Here is a 25,057-nt window from a genome sequence, read left to right on the forward strand (position 1 = left end):
TAGATGATAGGATATTTACCGTTCGGCTCGAATTTGCTGAGCTTTCTGTATGGTAAGGATCTGCTGAGCTATCACAGAAAGTACTTCGATATCGATACGATTAAATTCATCGAAGCAAGCCCAAGCACCGGCACTGATAGTAAGATAAACAGAAAAGTGAGAACAAGCATAACCGTATTCATATAGACTTAGAAGCGTTCAATCACGATGGAAATCGGTAGTTTTATTTCGAAATTTAAAAAAAGAATTAATATTATCTCTGCCTCTACCTTGCTAATCCTTTGAAAAATTTCCCCATCGACATAAAATCCAATTGATCGGAACAGTTGAAGACGACGCATTGTATAGCCAATGCCTTTGCCAAGTCCTTTGTCGTCTCTGTTTTACCAGTCCCAGCTGGGCCGGCTGGTGCGCCGCCGAATTTCAAATGCAAGGCGCCAGTTAATGTCAAGTAGCATCGATCCGTTAATGGAGTGATAACTAATCTACCATTGTTGCCGAGATACTCGTATCTGTATTAACATTGATAACACGATAAGTGATAAATGGTAGACCGGGGGTAATAAAATAGAATAAAATAAAATATGTCAAATTTATACCCATAAGGGAACTCTGCGTTAACGGCCCTGACTTTCAAGTCAGTGCCATCTACCCAATAGTATCTCAACTGCGATATCCAGTCGAAGTCGTTAACGTTTACCACACGTTCCTGTATCAGTTTGTACAGGACATCCCTGGCGTGAACTTCAACAGTGATAACCGCCTCTAACATCAATCTTTGAATTTCCGTCTGCTGCCCTCGTACCAACTCGCGCAAATCATCCAGCTACAGAGAGTCAATGCGGAGTTACATTAATAAGTTCTAGATAAACGAAAATTATCTGAAAAGCTTATTTAACGTACATGAGAGAGCATCAGCTTGTAATAGTTCATCAAGGTATTGTTAACGATGCCATCTTCGACATGAGCAGACCAGTAGGTCTGCCCGGCACATATAACGACCTGACCTGGCCACATGTAAACCCAGCTTTTCCTTGGCGTTTCCTCGACAACCTCTAAAGACTTGCCAATAATATTTCTCAAGGTACTCCTCATGGTATCTTCAACCAGACCCAACCAATTCTCGACATTGCCTTCAGGATATATCGATGGCGACAACACGACCTCCTCGTACTCGGCGGAATACATCCTGGTAATCCTTAAGTCTTCCTCGAATCTTAATTCTTTCATATTTTCAAAGCATTTCTTAAGGTGGGGCTGCACCGCTCGCACGTTCTTAGACTGCGCCAGGATCTCCAGGAGTTCGTCGTCGCTCAGAAAAAAGAATCTAGGAAATATCATTCTCTTGGTCTCGAGATAATCCGACAGACCTTTTTGCACTACGTCCAACAAAGTTAAACACTCCTTCAGACTCTCGAATAGTGTCTTATCCGGACATACTTCAATTATCTATATATAAATGGGAGAGGAGGGTTCATAAAAAGTTGAATAAAAAATTGTATATGGCGAACGGGGACAATATATTCTCTATAAAAGGTAAACCCACGTATGGACACTCGTGAGCATTCTTCATAATGCGTCGCCAATTTCTTTCCATGGTATTATATTTTTTTGCTTCGACGGGAAGCTGCCTGCTAATGTCTTCCGAGGCGAATATTGGTTCCAGATACAGCCAGGCTCTGGGTAATATTAAGATTAAGTATGCAAGAGCTGCCTGTCGTCACTAGGGTGAATCAATATACTTTTGTACTTCTATCCAGATGGCTATAATTTCTTGGGTTAATTTTAATTTTGCTTCCCACTCGGTGATCCTATCTTCAAATGTAGCCCTAAATGGACTGAAACTAATTTGCTGTGTATTGAGGATATGATCATCCAGCAACATAGCAATTTCATCAGGAATCTTCATGATGTATGTACCTAAATGCATTGTACAAAGTAAATTCATCTTCATTTCTAATTGGGATATAAAGGATTTCAAAGGACGCTAGGATAGGAAAGTTATAACGCGCCTGTATTTTTATGAGGTATAATCTCCATTTTAATAGTCGACCAATCAGCTATCATTTTATCCAATGATTCCTCTATTGCGTACTCCTTGGCAGCACCTTCTGCTACCTCCTGAACTGTGTCGGTATAATTCATTATGCCCAGAACGAGTAAATTTTTGAAAGTTAATGTCGGCGTCAGTGCCATCTGGATGCCGGTGAGGGCACTAAGTTCTTCAAAGTGTCTTGGCTTCATTCCAGGATTTCTAAAGGACTGCATCATCCCGACAAACGGTTTGAAAGTTTCAATTTGATCTCTTATTTGAATGGCGACATTGGCGACCTCTTTGAGAACAAATTAATTGATCAATTATACAGTTGTTTTACCGAGTACAATAATTATGATTAAATTCAAAGGTCGATGGGTACTTGGCTGATCCTGAAAAGTCTTCGCGGACTTTGTCATTATCTTGTACATGTCGTTTACCATACTGTCAATTAATTGTCCATCGATATTAATTAAAGGATTGTCCATCCAAATGTCATACCATTTTAACCAATCTGTAATTGTAATATAAATAGAACTTGAATGATTATACTAAAAATCGAATGAGTATTGCTTATTAATTTGTAACAACTACCAGACGCGGTAAGCCACAGACTCTTATACGGATCGAAATCTTTTATAAGTTTTGTAAGTTCCTCAAATGGCACAACTGGTACCCCAAAGAGTTTTTGCCTCTCGTTTAACAAAAGTCCTTGTTCCTGACACTCCATCATCATCTTCCACATTCTTTTCACGTCAATGGCCGTCTCGTGTGTTTTATTTATATCCATTTGCAGAGAAATATTAGTCAAATTTCCAACAAGACTTTCTATACGCTCTGTCAAATTGATTTCATCCAATAGCTGAATTTTATAAAACTTATTCTGCTCCTCAGCAAGATACCCGATGGACTCCTCGACCTACGAACGATAGCGAGTAATACCAGAAATCCATTAATTAAATAAATTAGAGATCTACTTGTATCTGAATTTCTAAGGGATATCCTATGGCCTCCCACTTGGCCTGAAAATCCGCATCGGATAGGTTCCACCGGAAGAAATCCAAAATATCAAAATCCATTTTGAGCTTCTGTACACCATCATCAAGATTCTTAACTGTGAGAGGTATGGTCTCCATCCATTCCTTTAATTCAAAGATATCTTCCACATTCTTCGGAGCCTCCTTTAATCTTCTACAAATACCGCGATATTCTTCAAGAATTTCTTCGGTCTGAATACGCAGTCTCTCGGCAAACATATTCAATAGCGTAGTAGCAAGATTCATTCTTTTATTAACTAAAAAAGTCTTCAGTGGTTGAACGTTCACGTTGTACGGTCCTATCCACATACATTTCGGCACTGTCACCTCCAGGCTGTGATTCAGTCGAAGGTGCATTGAAATTTCCTCCTTCACCTCTGCGGCCGTACGACTTTCCTTCATGAAACTTCTGTAATAAGATTAATGAAGTTCCATCAAAGTTCCATGAAGGTCTACGCGTTATCAATTAAATCATAACTTACTCGCCGTACAAAGGCACGTCCAACGAGTACAGAGTAAGAAACTGGTTATACTCTTTACAATAAGCGTTAAGTGGAATCAAGGATTTTCGATAAGCCAATTGCAAACGCTCCCTCGCATTACGTACTAGCTCCTCCATTAGTCCTACCGAGCTGAGAAAAAGATCTTGAGGAAACTTCAAATTTGTCAGCAAAAAGGGATGAACCTGTCGGATCTGATGGCAGAGTCTCAGCGCATTATCAAAGAGAGAGACGATGACTTTCTGAAAGGAATTGGATTCATGAGAATATACGTCTTTTTCCAAAACAAGGATACTACGGAATGAAATGCGAAATCATCGCGTTCGAATAATAAAATTTGACTCGCCTCGAATAACAATGGATCAGTGGAATAGTAAGCTGATTCCATATTCATCGTTAATTGAATATTGAACACTGGATTAACAGCAGGTTTGAACTGTGTATCCATAAGATCACTGCCCCATGAAAAGTCATCATCAACATTCAGTGTACACAATGCTGGTGTCTCCAGCATATGAAGGTAAAGAGTCATGGAACGTTCTACAAGATTTCTAAGTGCATTCTGAAATGAAACTCAAGTATACAGAATTTCTACAGTCCTCATGGCCATCTATTCAAATACTATAATTGAACTATAATTGAACAAACCTGCATTCTCAACATAGTCAAGTTCATGAATCTCTTTAGCTTCATCACATCATAAACGTGATGATCCTTCTGCTCCAGGTTGAACCAGCCTTTACCAATATCCCTGAGGCACATCCTGATCGACTGCGTCATCTTTTCCAGCCAACGTTCCCTCAGATATTTGAACGTCGTGACTGTCGTCTGAGTTTGTTGGGCCTCGAAATCATCAAGAGTCCATGACTTGCCGTAGTTTAATGAAAACAGAGTCATGTCACTGACATTAATGCATTCAGCAACGATACAGCACATAGCCTCGTGCACTTCACGATAAACGTACAGTGTTATCCAGTGAAAGAGGCTCTTGCGTTTCTAAAAAATTCATTTAACGTCTTGTATAACGAAAGACACAAGGTAAAATTCCAATATTACTGAAAAGTCATTCATTCCAGTATCGATCTTTCCATTGATCGGCACCAAAGTCTCCTCGTTTGTCGGTACCCATTTAACGAATTGAAATACATCCGGATACGTTTCAATAAGCTGTCGGCATTTCAAATCGCACATCGTACGCTGATAGTCAAGACTGATTTCTTGAACAATCTGAAAGAAATTATTGTTCCCTTTAAATATTCAAGATTCTTGGAGGAATTCAAGATAATATATGTATTAACGACTCACGGCGTCAATTTTCTTTGGATTGAATTTCAATTTCCCATTTTGCAACACTAATGACATAATATTATCTTTATCCTGGCTGATAGTAGGCATTCCGTCGAGCTGCATACAATCTATATAAAAATTGTATCTGATGCAAGCTTCAGCCGTATTACGATCCTTGAGTGCAGCAACGATTCTCTTGCTGAATAATCGTGGATCTTCGGCGTAAAACCGAATATATATTCTTGGCAGTGTGTAAGTTCTATGAGAACCATCCAATATGTATACTTTCCATAATTTTGTATCGTCGTTGTAACCCATTACGGCAGCATTATACCAGCCGTACAAATGATCCATACGATTGTCATTGGCAATCAATCGTACCTCTTCTCGATTCTCGACAAATACTGCAGCAGGCAGTGGATGCCTAAAGCCATCAATAGTGCCAAGAACGAGCCAGTCGTCTACAGTTCTACGTAAAATATTTCATGTGTCACGGATAAGCCCAATTATCAATAAGTGAAACCATTCAAGATTCTAACCTGCAATCGTATTCCATGTCATCGAATATTTCTAGTGGCAAATAATTCATTGTTGAACGAAGACCATAAAATTCATTGCTTGGGCACAGTGGGCGGACAACGTGATAAGGTAATAAATAACGTGACAAAACTCCTTCGCTCTCCAGTGCGTCCTCGACCTTTAACAGTCTATAAATCCTTCGTCTTCTTTCCATTTCCACGTTCCGCGGAATGTGCTTGGGCTCAACGTACATTTCCATTTGAACTTTCGGCGCGAATGCCTCGGCCGGAAAGGCCTGTATGAAAGGAATAAACTTTTTCTATTATTCCGATCGATAATAGGAAACTTTAATAGGACTTACGATCGATCGATCTTCTGGAAAGGAAATCCAACGTTCCGCGGCACCCAGGAAACGTGTTTGTGGTCCGGATCCCAGATTCTTTACAATGGCGGCGTGATGCTCGGTCATTACTTGCCAAGATAATTTTGTTCTTCTTGGCGCGGCTGCGAGAATGGTAAGTTTTGGTCTCACGGGATATTCATTCGTGCCTGCGTGTTCATAAATATTAATATTAAACAGTATCTGGCTTTAAGGGGTGCGATAATGGCGGAGTGTCGTAAAGATTCTTGCCTGTGATAATTTCGGAATAATAGCCTCTTTTACGAATTGAAGGCTTCATGTCTCCTTTTGGATCGATTATGCCAGCCATGACGTTCACTGCTTTTGAAAGGGTGAAATACACGTAAAAAAATCTTTCGTTAGTTCTAATAAGACGTTTCTTCTCGAATTGCTTACAAATTGAAATTCGGCAACGTCCCTAAATCGTACTTTCATACGGAATGAAGTTTTCCGACTCGTTCAGTTGTTTGATTCAAGTTGTTACCGTCCGACAATGATAACCAATTGTTAAATGATATATCGATAAAAAACATTGTTCAAAAAAATTTGTACAGATCGAAACTTATTGTCTACACTCTGAGCATGGAGCCAGACTGCACGAGTCCGTGTGACAACTGACGCTCGATTGTACCGACGGTTTTAACACTAAACCTACCGACATATTATATATACCTATTTCTACCGATGGCTGTCAAATGACCGCTTTTGAAATAAACATTATAGTCTTTTCTAGTTGATTGTAATTAATACAGAATTTAGCATAGTCGTGCAGTAAGTTCAAGAAAAATAAAAACCTGGAATTTAACAATTTTGATTAGTCTCAAAAGCGGTCATTTGACCGCTCTGGTAGGTTTAGTGTTAAATCTGGTTCAATTTTTTTTTGTTAGTATAACGTATTTTCTTAACGAGACACCGATAAAGAAAATGCGAGAGGTACCCTACGTCACCTTCGGCCGTACACCCGTCGTCCATGCATTTGCGTTTCAAGCACGCACCAGCAAATTATTTTTTCATCGAAAATTGATGAACCGGTATTACCTGGGGGTTGAGCTCGAACAATCTCAACTACGCCAAAACGAGAGCTTTGACGGAACCTACCAGAAAAGACGATAGCTTAACGAATCCTGTAGATTTTTGGGGACTTGTAAAATCGAGAAACGCAACCGTAGATGCTGATCTTAGAGGTCGCATAAAATCAGCAAACGCAACTGAAATGCACGGCCGCTCAGGCTTCTAGGTTAAGGTAGAGAAGATCCAAAGTAAACGTCAAGTAAATAATGCCGAAAACAGAGAGCAATTGATCGAGAACATTACAGACCAAAGCTGTAAAATGTAAATCCCTCCACTAATTAATAAATTGGGAATACTCACCGGAGCTGATTCAGCTGATCCGTGAAGGTGCCAAGAATTGCATCCAGGAGACAATCCAGTGGGCACTGCACTATAGCACAACACTGCACTTCCGAAACACACGCAGAAAACCGAGAGGATTGTCTATATATTACGAGACCTACACAAGCGAGAACTTTCTATACCGTATAGGAAACACAGCTAGAAAAATTGTCAACAGATAGCACGGGAGCGTGAGACAGCTCGAGGCACCCCGATCAGTGTCCCAAGACAGACTGCTTTGACAATAGTCAAATGCGGGAACTAATCATTCCGATTGGTCGAAATCCTTCTAGCCAATAAATCTTATCCTTTCCCTCGAGGCGTCCGTTTAAAGCAAATCGAGAGCGTTAAGGAACGAATCGGTACGTAAGTCTTGGAGATCCTTCACAGCCGCTTCCCCAGGGCATCGAGCGACAGCTGGGCATCGCATCCTTAACCCACGTCAGGGGATTCCTCCCATGCCCTTAACCGTATCAAAACCTCCGTACTTAAACGTATCAAATACCTCCGCCCGTTCTACAGCCCTTTGCCAGTCTCCAGCAGGGCGCCGATATCTCATCCTAACCTCCGTCGGTCCGTGAAGACGTCTCCGTCGGGTCCTTTGCTCTGCCCGGCAACTCGGTACATCGAGACTATCTCTCCGCGTTATATTCGAGCACCTCGACCTCAACTCAACAATAACAAATCTTCCGAGAGCATTGGCGTAACTGTACGAATCAACCCAAGAATGTAGCTTCTGATCAGGATGGCGACTCGAAGGGAATCAGAAAGCTAGAACGTCATCCGAATCGGTAGCCAGAGTCGCCTTGTGACCGTGAGTCGAAATATTACGTCACAATAGTTTTGAGAAACTCGGTTCAATTGTTATATTACCCAATGAGATGCTTGTACTATTTTCAAGATAAATAGAGTTTGTGTATTGAGTTGTGTCGTAGAAATCGCGGTCCTTAGTGAAGTAATTAATTAAAAATTTATCTAATTCCGGTACCCTCTCCCAGGTAAACTTCTAAATAAGTACTTTGATTCACTACTACTCAATTTTAGGGCACCATTCACAGTGCCACGTGAGAGACTGTTATTTCACAGTGATAAATAATTCGTATCTAACGATGATGGCTGCCATTGTACAAAAGCTCAGCCCAGTCTCGTCAAGAACTGAATAGCATCTACTCTTGAAAACAGAACAGAACATTTAATCATTTTCTCGGAGGCTACAAGAACCATCGAAATGCTGAAAGGAAGGATGAAACCCTTCGATTCGTACCAACGACCATTAATTTCAAGCTCTCTTCTATCTTCTATCTGAATAACAGACTGACGTTTGCAAGGAGTGATGTCCTTCTGCCGATACAGTCCTGTTCGAAATCCAAATCTTGTTATTCTTTCAGTATCGGAACACGTTACAAGCAGAGATAGAATCTATTTTCAAATTCCTTTGATCCAGAAAACATTAATCAATCGGTCAATAAATTTTCATTGACAATTATGATATATTCTCGGCTTAGTTACATTGGGGTTACTTTTTTTTTAAATAAAAAAATAATTTATAGTACTTGAAGTCTTTCGATTTAGTATTTAACAATTTATTTGTATCTAACAGAAGGCTAGTCAATATCTTTTCGCGCATAATGTATGTAAGATTGTTTAGTGTTGCCAATAATTCGGCGTTTAATATTACTGGCACAAAATTATTCAACTAGTTTATCAGTCAGAGAACAACGTATGTGTAACATAATGATTACTTATGTCAATGATATTCCATGTATGAATAAATTAGAGAAAACATAAATCCAAATTTTTCAAAATTTTACGTCATGAATTCATGAAATTGTAGGGTGAGTCCTAAGTATGGCTAACGTTATAGGAACAAAGGTTACTGATTAATTTTCATGCCTTATGAATCTTTCAAAAAGCAATTAAACTAAGGGCTCTTCTTTCATTTTACTTGTCGTTCTCGTACAATTTCGGGTCCTTTCGATTTAGACGTTTATGCTCCGCTGGCGTCCACGTGTAAACAAATGCAGAAAGCAGCAAGCCTGTGGAGAAATATGATTGATTACTTATTCAATAACAGCGATTAATTTACAGGCCTGGAAAAAATATTTCAAAAATATTTATACCCACGAAGTATACGTGTATATATATTACCTGGAGCTATACGTGGTGCCACGTAGATGGCTCTTCGAAACAGATTTGGTATATCGGTTGAAAAGAAATTCACCCAGAGTTTTTGTTCGTATGGCGACAGAGTATAGTAAGCGATTCTTCTAATGTGAACAGGAAGATGACCGAATTCTAAACCCATTTTTTAATAAAGTTTTATTAACGTAATTAAACGACTTATTAAAGTCTGATAGTCGAGACGGAAGGTCGTAGTTATTAGACTAATGTTGTCGAGTTGTGAACGTTTCTAGGAGAATAAACACTTTTTATTTTAAACATTTGACAGTCTGCATTATACGTGTAGCTGCAATTACGCCTTGCATAACTTTCACTGAATTATCAGCTGCTGTTTACGGTTATCAATATTTCAAATAATTACACCAGATGGCGGCGTTGAGCAGCTGTTTTAGCTACAGAGAATTTCAAGCGGCAGGAATAAAATTTTAATAGATGAAGGAATAATGTTATTTAGAAATTGTACATTAAGTTACATTAAATATATTTAAATAAACTATTCGTATTTAATAAAAGCCTAGGTTTATCTATTTACTTCTATTTTTATTTATTGTATGCACAATATTTAATTCATTGCCTTATAATATTAGATAGTTTCATAATCTATTGGCATGTATTTCGCTATTTTTTCTGGTATAACAAATTTATCTGAACTAGTTTCAAGTAGACATCCAAGTAGTCTTGGAACGGACAACACTGTGCCTGAAATTATAGCTGGAAAATCCCGTCCCGTAGCAGTTTGATAACATATTAATAATCGTTTGCTTAAATAATCACCACAGGTGGATACATGACCAACCTCAATGTATTGCTCAGCAAATGGTGACCACATTTCAAAAGATACGCGTAAGGTTTCCCAAGGGCGAAGTTCTGTTGCTGGCCTAATCACTGTTCGATAATGACAATCTAGACTGTCATACAGTTTACTAGTAGTTTTAATTAAATTTTGAAAATGATCTTCATATTCATCGCACTTGCTTTCCTTAAGGACCATGAAGACTTGCGCTGCTGAGACTTGACATATTGTAAATAATCCATTAGGCAAAGATGATTCAGGAAATGGAGAATACTGTCTCCCTGTAGTGAAACACTTCAGTGGAAGATGAGTCGGATTTATGAGCTGCTTCGCATACATTGCCAGAAAAGAAACTAAGCTGGCTCCGCCAACTAGATGGAGTCGATTTGGAGAGTCCCTTTCGATTTCTTCGTTGTTCTCGAGTATGAAGGTTTCTGCAGGATCCTCATGGTTGAGACCACAGCCTTCCACAACGACGCTACGACTGAAATCTGTTCCAGCTACACGTATCATATCATCCTTTGATAAAATACTGCCAGCTAGGGCCAGAGCTCCGAGTTCAAACAGTGCTGCATCATTGCACAAGTAACACTGTGTAGGATTTTCATATTCGACAAGACCCAGATCTTTACCAATATCTATGTGACTTTTTACTGTTGCTGGTTGAGTTTGAATACCAACACTACTTAGAACAGTGGGGGATGATGGCGGTGTTCTGTGATCTAATTCATTGGGTAATCTCAATGCACGGATGACAACAGAGTTTTCTAATTCCCAGAGACTGTCCCGAATAAACTTCAAATCTTCCTTCACAATTTTTGCTTCCAATTTGAGTTTAGCAGTTTCTTGCTCTTCTGCAGGAGTCAAGTCCTTTTTCTTAATCAGAGCTCTCATTCGATTTGTTATCTCACCTCTCTTGTGCTCCAAAGCCCATTTATTTGCATCCACATATTTATAAAAGTCCCATGTTTTCTTTAACTCTACTACATCAATATCTATTCCACGTAACTTAAGTTCCTTTTGTAACCCCTCAATGTTGTCAAAACGATTATCAAAATCCAAGCATGGACTCAAGACAGAAAAAGTATCATGTGCCTTATCCCCCGAAATAAATAATGCTGAACTGTATTGTTTCACAGCAACCTTTGCACACGTTATGTCATTGTGAAAGCAAGTTTTTGCAGCTCCGTAGCCAATCCTGTTGGCTTTGTTTAATAATCTAAGCACAGCGTTTGACATTTTAATAGCAATTGAGTACTGTGAATTCAATATGTACATTATTCTTTATAACTGTCAATAAATGAATACCCTAATCGTCCGTCTTCATAATTTTTGCTGGTGATACTGCATCAGTATCAGCATCCAAATCATCCAAATCCTCTTTAGTCAACGTTTCAATTTTCCGTTTCTGTGGTGCAATGTAATTACCTCTGCCAGCAGCTCGTTCAGATTCCTCTATGCTATAAGGTTCTAATTCAAGTGCTTTCAGCCTCCTTTTATGTACTTTAGTAGCAAAATGATCTTGCAATGCTCTGTCGTTAATGAAGTATCTCCTGCAATATATATAAAAACATTCAATTTATATGCAACATACAAAAAAACATGCAATTCCATTGAAATCTAAGATACACAGGTTAAGTAAGAAAACAAAGGATATAAAATACTAACGCGCAATGTACACAATAGTGTTGAGCTGCACCTGGTTTATCGAAATCCACTTGTTGATTTAGTAATTTCTTTGCATTCTCCTCCTTTATGTCGTCATCGATCTAGCCGAGACAAAAAACTTTTGTTAGAAAAAAATAAATGCCAAATATTGCGAGTGATACGCAAACTATGGCAGTCACCCCACGTGGTCCTACACGTGCGCCGAGCCCACGGAAAAGGTTATGTTCGAATTATCCTTACTTCATCCAAATCCTTCGTTCTTCTCTTTGTCCTCCATCCCTTTTTCAAATGGGTATCTCCTTTGTGATACTTTCTACGCTTATAAGTCATCGTTCAGTCTTATAATTCACGTGCGTTTAAAAAATATTAAACATAAAAGTTTAAGCCGCCACGAAACGCCAAATTGAAATACGAAGAAAGTGCTGCCACCTTGTTATTGAACTATAATAAAAACCATATCATGTAGATTTGAAGAGAAGACTCCTAAATGCGACGGTTGATCAGAGCACAAACGGTTCGTTGCATAATTTAAAAATATTCTTGCCCCGTACAGCGTTCCGTGAATTCTATCGAAAGAGATGGCACTGTTAAAGAATAAATTGCGCATGACGATAATGCCAAGAGGCACTGAAGCGCGACGGTGTGTTCTGAAATTATTCGTGCTTAGTCCCAGCGAATAACCGGAGGCAATCAGCCATGTTTGATGGCCGCGCACGGCAGACAAACGGTACTAGTACGCCATTCGGCGTACTACTCGAGGCAAGTGGCGCGGGAAACGTCGTGCGTGGTAGCAAAGTGCGTAAACGCATCGTATGCATCGGTAGTGCGATAAGTTGTCGAGTGTCAAGGTGTTAAGTGCGCGAGAAAATAGCGTCTTTAGCGTGCGGCAATCGGCGTGCGACAAAGTGGGGGGAATAGGATCGGTCAGCCGAGTTGGAACAGCAGTACCCCATAGTGCAGTTAGTCCCCAAGAAATCCACTAGAGATCGCTCGCGTCGTTCAGAGGAGATCGCGCCTCTTGCGGCGAGTTATCACGAAATTCAAACATCTGCCGCTGCTCGGCTCATCCATTTTGAAAGTAAAAATACTGCATGACCCGGGATTTTCGTCGCGTTTCCACGGGGGAGTAAAAGAAGCGAAGTGCGCCGTAGTAGGAGCGGTGCCGCGCGTAAAATGACGTAGAACGGGTGTACCGCGCGCGCCGCGACAGGGGCGGAAACACGGAGTGCGTCGCGTCCGCTAGAGCGGATGGGAAATTGGCCGAGGCTTCGCCAATGGATGCCAGGCCGCACGGGACGCCATTTTGATATACGGTCGCACGTCAAGCTTCGCTAAGAAACGCGCTCGACAGAGTCGCTTCGCGCTCTTGCGTTAGGCGGTGCGCCCGCAGTTTTTATCCACGTTAGCCGTATAGCGGCGTAGTGAGCCGGGGTGCCGAGCCCGGCATTATCCCCGTGACTTATCGTGACCAGTGACAGGTGAATCGATCGCGTTCCTGCCGCAAAACCTCACGGAGCGCGCGGCACCCGTACGCCGTGCTCTCTGCCTCACAGTGCCAGGCGTTCTCTGCGTGTGTTCCCGGTCAACCCCATCGTCACCACCACCGGCGCCGTCACCGACACATCGTCGCCGCGTCTACCGTCACTCTCGGAGACGCTCCGTCGTGTCCACCTTGAGGAGGAGTCAAACGGCACGCACGAGGCTGGCGCAGGAAGTCCCGGATCAGCGTCGACTGAGATCTGATCGGCGATCGTTTTTCGCGCGCGCCATCCCCTAAGGACTCCAGATATCCGGCCAGGATATACCAGGATCCTCCATGTCGAGAGTGGACCGGGACTCCATCGGCGTATCGGCAGGTTCTCGTCCCGCCGTAGACTCGCGTAAATGTGCTCCAATACGCGACTCCCATGTGCACCTCCTTCTTCTGATGTCCTTTTGTGCCCTGTAAACCCAGAGCGCACCACCTTGACTAGCAGTACGCCCACGCGCTCACTGACCCCCTGGCCCGAACATGGCCAAGATCCTCAACAAGGACCCCGTCACCTACGAGCGGGAACGCGACGGTTTCCTACGGGAACTCCACCACTTCCACGAGACACGCGGGTGAGTTGCTTACATAGGTAGTTATTCTGTTCTCATTCTTCCTTCTATTCGTTACTCTTCTTCCTACTATTTACCTTCATCCGTCTCCAACATATTTTTTTTACCTCCCTCATATTCTTCCCCAGACTCCACCTGCGATGCATCCTGACGTTCATCTAAGTCGTCCTCGTACCTCCCTTCGTTTCACCAACATTCCTCTCCGCATAGCCTCCTCGACAGAACCATCTCTTTTAACGAGGAAACTTCTTGGGTAACCTACAAAAAGATCCTACCTGTCTTACACAAAGGATGTCACGAGATGAATGCACTGTCTTAAAAATGTCGGCGTCTCAGCCATGGGAGATATTTGTTTACGTGCGTACGCGGCCTTTCCCTTATCGTTGATTAAATATCAATTCAATATACACCATTCCAGTTACAAGCTTTTACAGTAAATTCTGTAACAGGTCATCTTCCTGTACTATCGTTATTATCAGACTCGTCCTTTTTCATAAGTTACATGCAAAGTTATTTTCTTTTTCTAACTGGCACCATTATTTTAAATCATTATATCCAGTCATTGTCGTCTCAGGTATTATCTTATTTGTAAATATGCCACTGAGTGCGATCAATAAAAAAATTGTTCTCCGTGCTAATCGAGCTCTGAAAATTTCTAATATTTTGCTAGTCGCTCGTCGGGTTAATTAATTCTTCAAGATCGTTAACGGTGTCGAGTAAAGTACAGAAAACTATACGTGAATATTATTACGCTGCTTGCAATTTATACTTGAAAAAAATCTTAAAAGTCTTGGTATGCCAAGTGTCGCGCTATAACAAATGATCATTAAGCATCGCTGAAGTAAATTAGCCATTTTTATTTCTTTTCAATAATCATACGTGGAATATCATGTAGCCTAGTCCATACTTGATACCAATATAAACGTTCGTTGCAAGAAAATTTTAATATAACCTGTACTATACATTACGCACGTAGTTAAATAGTTCTTAGCGAATCGTTGATTTCTTTTGGATAATTGCAAAATACATTTTGCTCATTGTGCTAAAATAATGTAATTTGCAATGGGGTTACGTTTGCTTTTATCGTAGAAAGTAGACAATAGCAATTAGACTAATTTTCATTCGACCGATATAACAAACTAGAATGGTATAAATTATAAAGACCTGTATCTCTTTTTGCAATGCAACCGGATTAGATATACAATAGGAAAAGTCTGTATGGTTATTCGGATTAATCTTTTTTTTATACGATAATATCTAAAGACGATCGTTCCGTCATTGGGAGTATTGATTAAAAGCAGTCATTGCTATTATAAAACTTTTTTTTTCTTTAAGTAAATATCATATTCGAATCGAAGCCGTGTGATTTCGATTAAAAATTTTCTTCTTTCTTCTTTCACAGGACACAGTTCAAAAAGTCTCCAAAAATCAGTGGGAATCAGATAGACCTCTACCTGTTGTACGTACTCGTCACCGCGCACGGGGGATGGATTAAGGTGAGTCTCTTTTTTATGTTAAATATGTATTATGATTGTGAAATTTATTATTTTGTTTCATCCTTCTATTAATCTGACACTTCATCGACTCTAAGACGATACTCAGCGCTGTGCTCCCTCTGAATCAATATTTTTCAACTCCAAGAGTATTCGTCCACTGCTGATTCGAACGAGATGATTTACATTTGTCGCTGCCTTAAGAATAAACACGTTAATCTTGCCGAGTCATTATGCTCAGGCTTGTGGCGGTTCCAGTCAAAAGGAATTATCGTACGATTGTTATACAAGGAGCCCAAAAAGTAACCGTACGCTGAAGGGAAGCGCATTGTTGCTTTATTAAAAGATAATTTTAACAGTTAAAAGTTCCATTTTCGAAATAGTATTTTAATCCGGCAACGTTGCTACGTCGTTACATGCGTGGCAGCCAAGAGTCCTGTAATACATAATTTAATAATTAATATCTTCGTTATAACTTGACCTTATCGTCTCTGCTGTAAAAACAGAATGCGAATCGTCTCGCCATCACGATTATCTTCTTAAGCCTCCCGTTAGACCCGCGACGTTCGTTGGCCAGAGTTCATTTAATGACGCAATTGTCATAGAAAAGCATTGACGATAGAGAAAGTAGAGACAGTGGCAAATCAACACCGACGCCGCCGGCAAGCGCGATAGGCCGATTGCAGTTTTCACGAAGCGATCAAAACAATTCACATTAACATTGTTACGAAACGTAGAAAATCGCGAGGTTACGGGTCGTCCTTAATTCTTTTTTTCTTACTTTCATTTCTCCACGCCTCGCCCGCATTACATCATGTGGATTGATGGACAGTGAACGACGTGTCATGTTACCATAAAGCCTGGTTCGCACTGTCAACGCATATAGGCTCCACATACGACGAACCAAGGACAATGCACTCGCAACCCCTGAACGTTTGGGCGCTCTGGAAATTCCGTGAACAATAAGGCAGTGTTCACAGCGTTAAAAGTTGTCGTGAATTTTTACTGGCCGATGTAAACAAAAAAAAAGTTACACCACGGTAAAACCAAGCGCGCGTGTAAATAATAAAAATAATTTTCTTAATGATTAAACCGAACAGTACGAAGACGCGGGAGACTCCTGTGAAATCTAGACTCTTCGTACAGTTTGTGTCGAGGATCGTGAGCTATGCGATTAAGTTCGGCGTCGGTCGTTATACGAGGCGCGGCATTATTCTTGGTACGTAGCAAGAGAGTAGCAAGCAAAAGGCGCGTCCGCATTAACGATTTAATATATCGTCAGGGTCGGCATCGAGACAACGGTTGGATCCGCGGAAAAGTTACCCCTGATATAAGAACGGACGAGACAAAGAAAACCGGATGGGATAGTCGCGAGGAAGTAAACGAAGGAGCAAGGAGGTCTTTCCAAAGCATGAGTTCCTAATGACTGGACTCGGCGACTGTACCCACTTTTTCGCTATGCAGTACAAAGTTTTAATTTCAGCCCCACGAAGCGCCTCAGTATCCAGACGGGGAACGCGTGTCTGCGTAACGAAGCTAGAACGTTACCAGTTTTCAAGCACCATCGTCGACCCGTCGGCTTTCAGGAGCAAGCAGGCAAAGCTGCTCACTGGCCCAGATTTCCGTACAGTCTGTCAATATTAACGTGCCGAATCTGGCAAACGTAGTGCCGCCTTAGTCATTAGCTGCTCCTCGCTGTCAGTTCGAACCACCCTCGTCTCATTGCCCAGGGTAGAATTTATTAGCCTATCGATACAACGGCCTGTACGAAGAATAGATTTCTGCCACGTGAGTGTCTCCGCGTCTTTGCTACATTCCGGCTGTTATCTGGCACTGCGTTATCTCCCAGTGAAACACGTCAGTGACGTTGGGAGACGAGCCTCCGATGGGTTCTATATGTTTTTCTCTTTTTCTTTGAATCTCTCTCTGTCATCCCGAGTACACAGCGCCGACCGACGGCGACACGAAAGAAGAATGCGTCGCTCGTGCGAGCACGTGGCTATTACACTACGTGGTAGGGGCGCTTCGAGCAAGCAGTGGGGAGTATCCACGAGTAATAACAGCAGAGGGGTTACTAACCCTGAGGAGATGGTCTGTCCTGGTATCAGGATTCGTCCATGGATAATCAATGATCAGTGCGGAACGTCGGGGCTGTCGAGAATTGTACGTAAAATTCATGTTGGCCTGTTGGATTGGCTGGTCGGTGATTGTGACAGTAATTCGGAGGCTTGTCGATTAGGAGCTGAAGGTCGGACGTAGCATGGAAAAACGTGAACTCGAGAATGCGAAGGACGATATGATTCTTGATCTCTACGAAGGAACCGATGATCGTTCACAGCTGGACGTTACGATAACGCTTTGGACTCGTCGTTCCTGTTATCGGCGAGTGAGGTCCCTCGGTTTCTAACCTGACCCGGGCGCGGTGAATGCCGGAGCTCTCTGGGCAGCCTAAGCCTAAGTAAGGACAACGCGGAAGTGGTGCAAGGTCAGGGTCGCGCGTTGGGGAAGGTGGAAGCACTGCTGGTGGGGACTAGAGCAGAAAGCTCGGGAGGAGAAGGTACACTGCTGGTTGACGAGGTGGTAGTGCTGGAGGAGGAGAAGGTGCTGGAGGTGGCAGAGGCAGAGGAAGGCTTCCCCTCAACAAGTGTGATCGGGCCGCGAGGCACGAGCACAGCTCCACGGAGAGAGCTATATAGTCCGCGAGCAGCCTGGCGCCACGTTCAGAACGATCGCGGACACAGGGAGGCCATCTTCTCGTTTCTCTTCCTAACGTCCCGTTACAATACCGAGGGACGCCACGCGGCCATTTCGTCATCTGTTCTTTAGCCGTTGGTCCCGTAGACCCAGGATACTCGGCACGGGTCTGTCTCCTCTGTCCGCGCTCAGCTTAGCCAAGTGAAATGGAGTCGCCGTCCATGCCGCCTAGACCTTCCTGGCACCGAGATTAGTATTCGAGACCGGACACTGTGTAGTCAGCAACGGTTGCAGGTGACCGTGCGAAAAGAATGGCCGATTCGACTTTCTCATGTACCAAGTATTGCTGCTGATTTCTCGAAACGGAGACTGACCAGGTCGTCGCTGAGACGATTTGTCGTTGCTTGAGCAACCTCAAGCTCTAGTGCGTTAAGTGTCTGTGGGAATTTAATAAATTCGTTAATGGGATATCGTAGTAGATGAGATTGAATTGATATAGCTTGACGTGTTGGCTAAGGCAGTGTCAGAGTACTAGGGATATTGTCTCTCTCTCTCTCTCTCTCTCTCTCTCTCTCTCTCAATCATGACGATTAATATTTTTTTACTCTTTCACGAGGATATAGCTAGTCTGGTAAAAATTTACTTCTGACCTTTACTTTTTTTTTTGGCTTGACCTATATAGTCCCACTTGTCAGGAATGTCTAGAAGGATCGATCCGGCTAGGGATTCTTGACGACGGGATGTTCCGTCGGACACATTTAAGTCTGACGGTCCTAACTCCTCGTGCCCGGTTTCTATAGGCATATAAGACTGCCCTGGTTATCTATTGACCGACCGTAAAACATTGGCGAGAACGCTCGACTGGTATAAGGAGAGCAGACGCCAGAGGGACTAAACATTTACAGACCATCCTGTGAGCTTGCTGCTACCCTTGTAGCTCTACTACGCCGTGGAAAATTCCACAGAGCTTTGGAACTTCCTTCGACTTTTCTACCAGGCTCAACCCCTACTTTTGAACGACCTTACGATTCCCAGAGTGGTCTTGCTTTGTCGTTGCTTCTCTTTCTTTTTTTTTTTTTTCTTCAAGCAAGTCTCCCGAAAGGACTGATCGATACGACCTCTCGTCTTCGGTGCCATTTCCTCTTGGAGAATCTTCGCGAACAGCCTTTTACTTTCTTGCTTCAGTACGGAAAGCAGTCAAACGGGAGCGAAATCGACTGAACGCGTGTTTCGTGCACTTTGGGTAATTTTCATTAAGGTCTCGTCAACGTTCCTAGAGCGTAACGACTGCCTTCGTTAAGCCTAGTTCACGAACACGCGTCTCACGACTCCTCGAGTACAATACAATTTTCATTCTCTTATTTTTCTCATGCCGAAAGTCCAGAGCGACCGGAGTTCCACGTGATCGCCTACGAGTTGGTCTGCATGGTCATTAATTCCGGTGGGTTTCCACGTAAAGGGTGAACCCGGTCCCAGTTCGCGATAACTCGCGCTCAGCCGTAATATTGAGAACGCCGGAATAGAAATGACGAGTTTACACGCAGTTGAGTCGTCAGCAAAATATTTTCTAATGCACCAGGAACGTTGTCCTTAAAAATAAATAAAATGCGTTCACATTCCGACAGATCATGAGATTCAAGGAGGATATTAAAGAATGTCTAAAGTTCTTTAAAAAGAAATATACGGAAAGAAGACTCAGGACAGCGATTCGCAGAAAACGCAAGGAAACTGAAAAGAAGAACGTGCCTACTTCCATCTCTCATTTGCCTGCGTAATAAATTAATTCAATCTCGTGCGTTATCAAGTCAGGCTCTCGACTTCACATCCGTGGCCCGCGAGACCCACACACTCAGCATTAAAGATATAGTAACATCGTGACTACGGATATGCTCGAGAGACCGCAGAAGCAGTCGTTAACAATTAAAAAGGACAGACGTAACCTCAAAAATATCGGGCTATACGTTGTAGCGGTTGTATCGCGTGACACCAGGAATATAGGTAAACTCAGCGCCTCGTTATAACCATACGATGTGTATTAAGGAGAAGTAATCGGAGGAGAGACAAAGTAAATGCTACATAGTCGAGTCAAGGTAGCCGAGCAGCGAGAGAGAAAGAGCGAGAGCAAAGACACAGAGCGGTAGGAGTGAGGCCGTCAATAGCAGTAGCAAGCAGCAAGAGCGGAGAGTAGCAAATACATAGTATAGAGTGATCGAGTGTTAAGTTGTACCGACTTATAGCGTATATCTTATATATATACGGTATACGCTGTATATTCAGAGCAGCCAGCAAACTCTCTAGTCAGGTACTACGGCGCCCCTCGCTCAGTGTGCTCGATTCCGTCGTGGAGCGATGGTATGGAAACGGGCTTGAGGCTCTGCCGCTGCTCCTCCTTCTCGTCGTCGGGTTTGGTTCGTCGTATGGCTGGTCGCTGAGCTCGGTCGATACGGCAACATCGCCCCACCACATACCGGCATCGCTGTTACGGGAGAGCTGGCAACGTCGTTCGTGGCCAGCCCGAACGCCCGACGACACGCGACCTCACGGCGAACAGAGACGAACGACCGTGGAGAGATGGTGGGAGAGAGAGAGAGAGAGAGAGAGAGGGAAAGACTCTTTCTGGCGGCATCGTAGGCGCGATGCGCATGCGCAGGCACTATCGCCGAGCGCCAAAATTGGAAAATTGCTGAATCTGACGCCTTCCGGCTGGCGCCAATGTACTCTTTTTTTTTTTTTTTTTTTTTTTTTTTTTTTTTTAGTTATATAATTGTAATGTGCCTCAATCAATGTACTTGTACTAACATACATTTTTTTTTTTTTTTTTTTTTTTTTTTATATATTTTCTATCTGCCAACACCCAACGTATCCCTCGCCATTCTCGGCCGTTATCGCAGCCTACGATATAATCGTAATGGATTTTACCGTTTTTATATCCTTTAAAAAATATTTTTCACGATATCCCAGGCATCTGCCTAACTCGACGTCACTTAGTTTCTTCCACGTCGTAATTTCTCTCCTTTGTGGGCTTCGAGAGAGACGGGGGGGAGATTCGATGATTTATCTTGCGCTCTTGTAGGTTTTCTTGCACGGGAGAACAGATGAGACAGTCAAGGTCTGCGCGAGACAAAGGGCGCGCGAAGACTTTCGGCCAGTTTTCATAGCGCGACAAAGTGAGACTACGGTGAGATCGTTGGACTCAACATTGACGTTTCGTTCGGTCGTTACGCGTACGTTTTCCGCGTGTGTGAGAAAATTCTTTTTCTTTTTCTTCCAAGACCTTTTCTTCCGCGCTACGGAACCATCATGGATGTCTCCACGTTAACGCGTGGATCTTCGTATCTGCCTATATTCAGATCGGAACCGCAGGCCTTTTATGCGTCAGAGAGTAAAGAACGAACCTGCTGCGACTTCAGGACTGATTCGCGCGAGCGACAAAGACTCGCGTCAGGCATCGACTTCCGAGCCGTACGCGGGCACTCTGGCAACGTCGCGCTCCCCGCGTTGCCCACGAGATAAATAAAGACAGCCCACGTAAAGAGCCGTGCGCCACGGGAAGAGACGAACGAGAAGACGGACTTCCCGGCCGTTAGTCGTGCGAACGAGACGGGATAAGCGGCTGTCGCCGAGCCGAGGGAACCGCGGACAACCTCTTACATCCTTAAGTGCGATTCACAATGCAGCAGCAGCTACCCGTGCGCTCTACGACTTCTCTCGTGCTACTTCATTTTTTCTTTTCTCATATCAAACCTCCCCGGCACTCTGTGGGACGTCGTCTATGACCGTGTTTGGTATATCTTTTACCCAAACCTATTCCCGTGTGCCCATCTAGCCAGCGCCTACAGTCCGTGCCGAAATTGACGTCTGACAAAGTCTCTCACTATTTCTCCATCTAAACCTGACTCATCCATGCCTCAACCTCCCGACCTGATACCGCCTGCCACAGCTACTTCGACAACTGGCAATCTCCATTGGCGTTCGCGATTATTCCCTCAGGTGTTACACGGTCAATCAAAGAGACAGGTATATAGGTAAACGGACCAGTCTGCACCTAAGGCGCAGACGTCATTGTCGCTTAAGACGCGACTGCGTTAACTGACAACGTCCTAGGACGACTTCGGCACCCGTACAGCTCGAATATTCTACAGGTGGTAAATACTATTACGTCCTGGTAATTAACCATCGCCTAGACGAAGTTCCACCTTGATAATCAATATCCTTTGTGTATATACGTGACTGCAGTCGTGCTTCGCGTCTGGCGAGAAAAGAACTTTATAACCCAGGACGCTTCTTAACCCATCAGACCAGAAGATCCCGAGCAGACCTTATGACGATTCGACTTTATCGCGTCGGCTATAACAGTCAGGTATTTTTTTGTTCATTCTAATCATCTTCGCCCTGTTATAATTGTATCAGTGGCTTTCCTCGTCAGACGATACTTGGGATATTCCTTTCACGCATCGTCCTCCACTCGATTCTGTCTTCTGCGTATGCCTCTGCTGGGAGATGCCGGTACTAATGGCCTTGGCCGACGGGCACACTCCGTAAGCCCATCACTCGAGCACGAGCCGGGTACTTAGAGGTCACTGCACCTTCACTTACTTACTTGCTTGCTCGCTTACTCCACTCTGCCTTTCACGTGCAGTCGCATCCAGTCACGCAGTAGATACGACAATTGGCATCGGCTGCTAGGCGCGTAGGCGCGTAGCGAAAATCTCACGATTTTCAATGGCCCTCCGGGCCGATGGAAAAATATATAATGACAATCAAGTGACTATCAAATTTTTTTATTTTACCCATCGTTCCATTCGCGGTTAGACTGGCCCTTTGTCGATTCGTAGTTTTGCCCAGATGATACTTACGGGCATTCTTGTCCTCGGACGAATTTTTCCTGTACCCGAAAACACGTACGCGCGTCAAATCATCGCTGGTCGACCCGTGACGGCGCCGGTTTGGCTTTGACACTGTTTAAAAAAAAAAAAAAATAAACGGAATCGTCACTGCCGTCCTGGCGGGGGTCGAGCAACGACTGGTCGTTCCGGAAATTACGAGCGACCATGCGTATCCGCCTTGACGCTTTACCGGATATCTGAAATTTATTTGCTCGACAATAAGCACCTCGTACGCGTTATAAATATCGTTTGAGGATTCGACCGAGAGTCACGTGGCGACTGTTAACGTCTTATGCATTGTCCCTCTCTCTCTTTCTATTTATTCGCATAAGCTCGCTCGCTCGCTCGCTCCTTTGCGCTAGCCTGACGTTCGCTTTGGCGTCCTCTATAGATTAGTTTATCTTGCGTAACGCCGCGAGATAGCAAGAATGTACGAGGGAGCGCGAGAGAGACGGCTGGACAGGGTAGAGCCCGAGAGGGAGCGAGAGCCGAATAGAGACGAGAGTGTATCGTTTGTTTTATGACGACTGTGCATAGTAGGCAACACCCGCATGTGCCTCCCGGCGGGTTTTCACGAAATAAATCGAGTCGACTGTATTTCTGCCTGCTACGTAGCTATAGGTATACTCGAGCACGGTTTGACGGCTTTTATGTTCTTTTTTTCTCTTTGTCGCCTGACTTCTCTCTCTCTCTCTCTCTCTCTCTCTCGCGTGGTAAAGGCTACGGAATTAAAAAGAGTAAAAGAATTTCAGCGCAACGATGCTCGACAGTTTTTCAGGGTTTATCGAGTGTTCAGATATTTAAAAAAAAAAATCGTTTTTTTTTTTTTTTTTTTTTTTTTTTTTTTTTTTTTTTTTTTTTTTTTTTTTAATTTTCTTTAAAAAAGCACGGATTTCAATTCGATTGTCGGACGAGCCTTTCGAAATACCGTGAGCGATATTCGCCGAGGATGCCTGAATACAAGGAGGTTAATTTAAAGATTTTTTCTTTCGCACTGCTTTATTTCCATCGAACGAGCCCGCGTATACCCTAAGGGAATCCGCACGTACTGTCGACGATCGCGCAGCCTTTGAAAACTCGGCTTTAATTCCCGATCGGCTCGGAAACTTAACGTCGCGTGATAGAATCGCGAAATTCAAGCCCGTGTAGCATTCACTAGTCGCCTACATGTGAATTGGGTTAAATACGTGTGACACCATTCTAATCACGGCGCACGAGAGATCGAATCACCTGGTGAATCGGCAGTCTGGCGATTTATAAAAAAAAAAAAATCTGGTACAAGCTAAAAAGATCTTCGTTACATTCGACACGTATCCTGCAGCCTCAGGAAGAATTACATAGCAGAGAAAAGAATTGGCCAGCAGGTCCCGTACCGAGGAGCTGGATCCCAATTAATTTGGCAAAACGGTCCAGCCAATTTCGTCGAACGAATATTGAGCCGAGGCCGGCCAATAAGTTTAATCCAGGCCTACTGAGTTGGTAAGACTGCCAGCCACCCTTGTTACACAGTCTCACCAACAAATTAACAAAAAGACACGTCCCACGGCTCTCCGAACCTCATCAGCCTCGTTCGCACAGTATAATCCGCAATGATCCTTACGAGATCAATCTCAATTCCCAGCATCTTTGCTCCCGGTCCATCGTACCCCTCGCGGATCCAATCCGACTTAAACCCACTGTGTAACAACGCCGACGGCTCGTATCACAGCCGGATCCGGTAAACAAGTGAGCGTGGTCCAGACCCAGCATCCTCCTGACATGATCTTCGAACGCGTGGCTCTGTTTACCTTTTACACGCATATTTGGCTGTAGATCGTATACAGGAGCGAGAGAGAGAGGTGGGGAGGGGGGCGCTCTGTGAAGGGGTCACGTGACAGGCGCAGGACGTATCGGTAAGAAGACCACGTGGTCTCGTAGAGTCAGTAAGTCAGTTACTTAGTCAGTCAGTCACAAGTACATGGACACCGATCAGCTGTTCTCCAACGACGCCAGACTGCGCGTCGCCAACCCCAGCGCTGTTTCTCCTACCATACAGTCCTCTCTTGCTCTCCTCTCCTCGGTCTACGGGATCC

At 43.4% G+C, this 25,057-nt stretch overlaps 5 protein-coding genes across 14 annotated transcripts in view; 1 reads left to right on the plus strand and 4 right to left on the minus strand.

Annotated features, from left to right (window-relative positions):
* LOC107267562 (dynein heavy chain 1, axonemal) overlaps window positions 1–7,454 on the minus strand; it is a 60,432-nt gene extending 52,978 nt beyond the window's left edge. The window contains exons 1-19 of the mRNA XM_025084905.1: window positions 7,150–7,454; window positions 6,010–6,096; window positions 5,740–5,927; window positions 5,399–5,673; window positions 4,878–5,328; window positions 4,629–4,799; window positions 4,221–4,568; window positions 3,919–4,134; window positions 3,555–3,814; window positions 3,013–3,481; window positions 2,630–2,954; window positions 2,418–2,549; window positions 2,013–2,333; window positions 1,743–1,920; window positions 1,547–1,679; window positions 904–1,449; window positions 600–826; window positions 270–512; window positions 20–133 (exon numbers count right to left, since the gene is read on the minus strand). Of these exons, the coding sequence (XP_024940673.1) occupies window positions 20–133; window positions 270–512; window positions 600–826; window positions 904–1,449; window positions 1,547–1,679; window positions 1,743–1,920; window positions 2,013–2,333; window positions 2,418–2,549; window positions 2,630–2,954; window positions 3,013–3,481; window positions 3,555–3,814; window positions 3,919–4,134; window positions 4,221–4,568; window positions 4,629–4,799; window positions 4,878–5,328; window positions 5,399–5,673; window positions 5,740–5,927; window positions 6,010–6,088 (4,676 nt within the window). The 5' untranslated portion in view covers window positions 6,089–6,096; window positions 7,150–7,454. The remainder of the gene's footprint in view (window positions 1–19; window positions 134–269; window positions 513–599; window positions 827–903; window positions 1,450–1,546; window positions 1,680–1,742; window positions 1,921–2,012; window positions 2,334–2,417; window positions 2,550–2,629; window positions 2,955–3,012; window positions 3,482–3,554; window positions 3,815–3,918; window positions 4,135–4,220; window positions 4,569–4,628; window positions 4,800–4,877; window positions 5,329–5,398; window positions 5,674–5,739; window positions 5,928–6,009; window positions 6,097–7,149) is intronic.
* A 1,328-nt stretch (window positions 7,455–8,782) lies between these two features.
* On the minus strand, window positions 8,783–9,838 carry LOC107267570 (cytochrome b-c1 complex subunit 8-like). The gene is made up of 2 exons (XM_015739472.2): window positions 9,319–9,838; window positions 8,783–9,206 (listed from the first exon to the last, which is right to left on the minus strand). Exons 1-2 carry the CDS (start codon window positions 9,473–9,475, stop codon window positions 9,112–9,114), a joined length of 252 nt encoding a protein of 83 aa, XP_015594958.1. The 5' UTR covers window positions 9,476–9,838; the 3' UTR covers window positions 8,783–9,111.
* A 32-nt stretch (window positions 9,839–9,870) lies between these two features.
* LOC107267566 (serine--tRNA synthetase-like protein Slimp) lies at window positions 9,871–11,455 on the minus strand. Its single transcript, XM_015739466.2, has one exon. It carries the CDS (start codon window positions 11,420–11,422, stop codon window positions 9,935–9,937), a length of 1,488 nt encoding a protein of 495 aa, XP_015594952.2. The 5' UTR covers window positions 11,423–11,455; the 3' UTR covers window positions 9,871–9,934.
* On the minus strand, window positions 11,320–12,390 carry LOC107267569 (zinc finger protein 593 homolog). The gene is made up of 3 exons (XM_015739470.2): window positions 12,053–12,390; window positions 11,813–11,913; window positions 11,320–11,697 (listed from the first exon to the last, which is right to left on the minus strand). The coding sequence occupies exons 1-3, from the start codon at window positions 12,140–12,142 to the stop codon at window positions 11,454–11,456; spliced, it is 435 nt and encodes a 144-aa protein (XP_015594956.1). The 5' UTR covers window positions 12,143–12,390; the 3' UTR covers window positions 11,320–11,453.
* An 858-nt stretch (window positions 12,391–13,248) lies between these two features.
* Window positions 13,249–25,057, plus strand: part of LOC107267563 (AT-rich interactive domain-containing protein 2) — a 33,932-nt gene continuing 22,123 nt past the window's right edge. For 8 of the 10 annotated variants that reach the window (XM_025084890.1, XM_025084892.1, XM_025084893.1 and 5 more), the window contains exons 1-3: window positions 13,249–13,915; window positions 14,041–14,165; window positions 15,315–15,408. In XM_025084890.1, coding sequence (XP_024940658.1) covers window positions 13,697–13,915; window positions 14,041–14,165; window positions 15,315–15,408 — 438 coding nt within the window. In that variant the 5' untranslated portion in view covers window positions 13,249–13,696. Of the gene's footprint in view, window positions 13,916–14,040; window positions 14,166–15,314; window positions 15,409–22,263; window positions 22,460–25,057 lie in introns of those variants that run through there. The other 2 variants (XM_015739448.2, XM_025084896.1) reach the window with 2 other exon arrangements.

The sequence above is a fragment of the Cephus cinctus genome, unplaced genomic scaffold (assembly GCF_000341935.2).
Source record: "Cephus cinctus unplaced genomic scaffold, Ccin1 Ccin1_scaffold0412, whole genome shotgun sequence".
NCBI lineage: Eukaryota > Metazoa > Arthropoda > Insecta > Hymenoptera > Cephidae > Cephus > Cephus cinctus.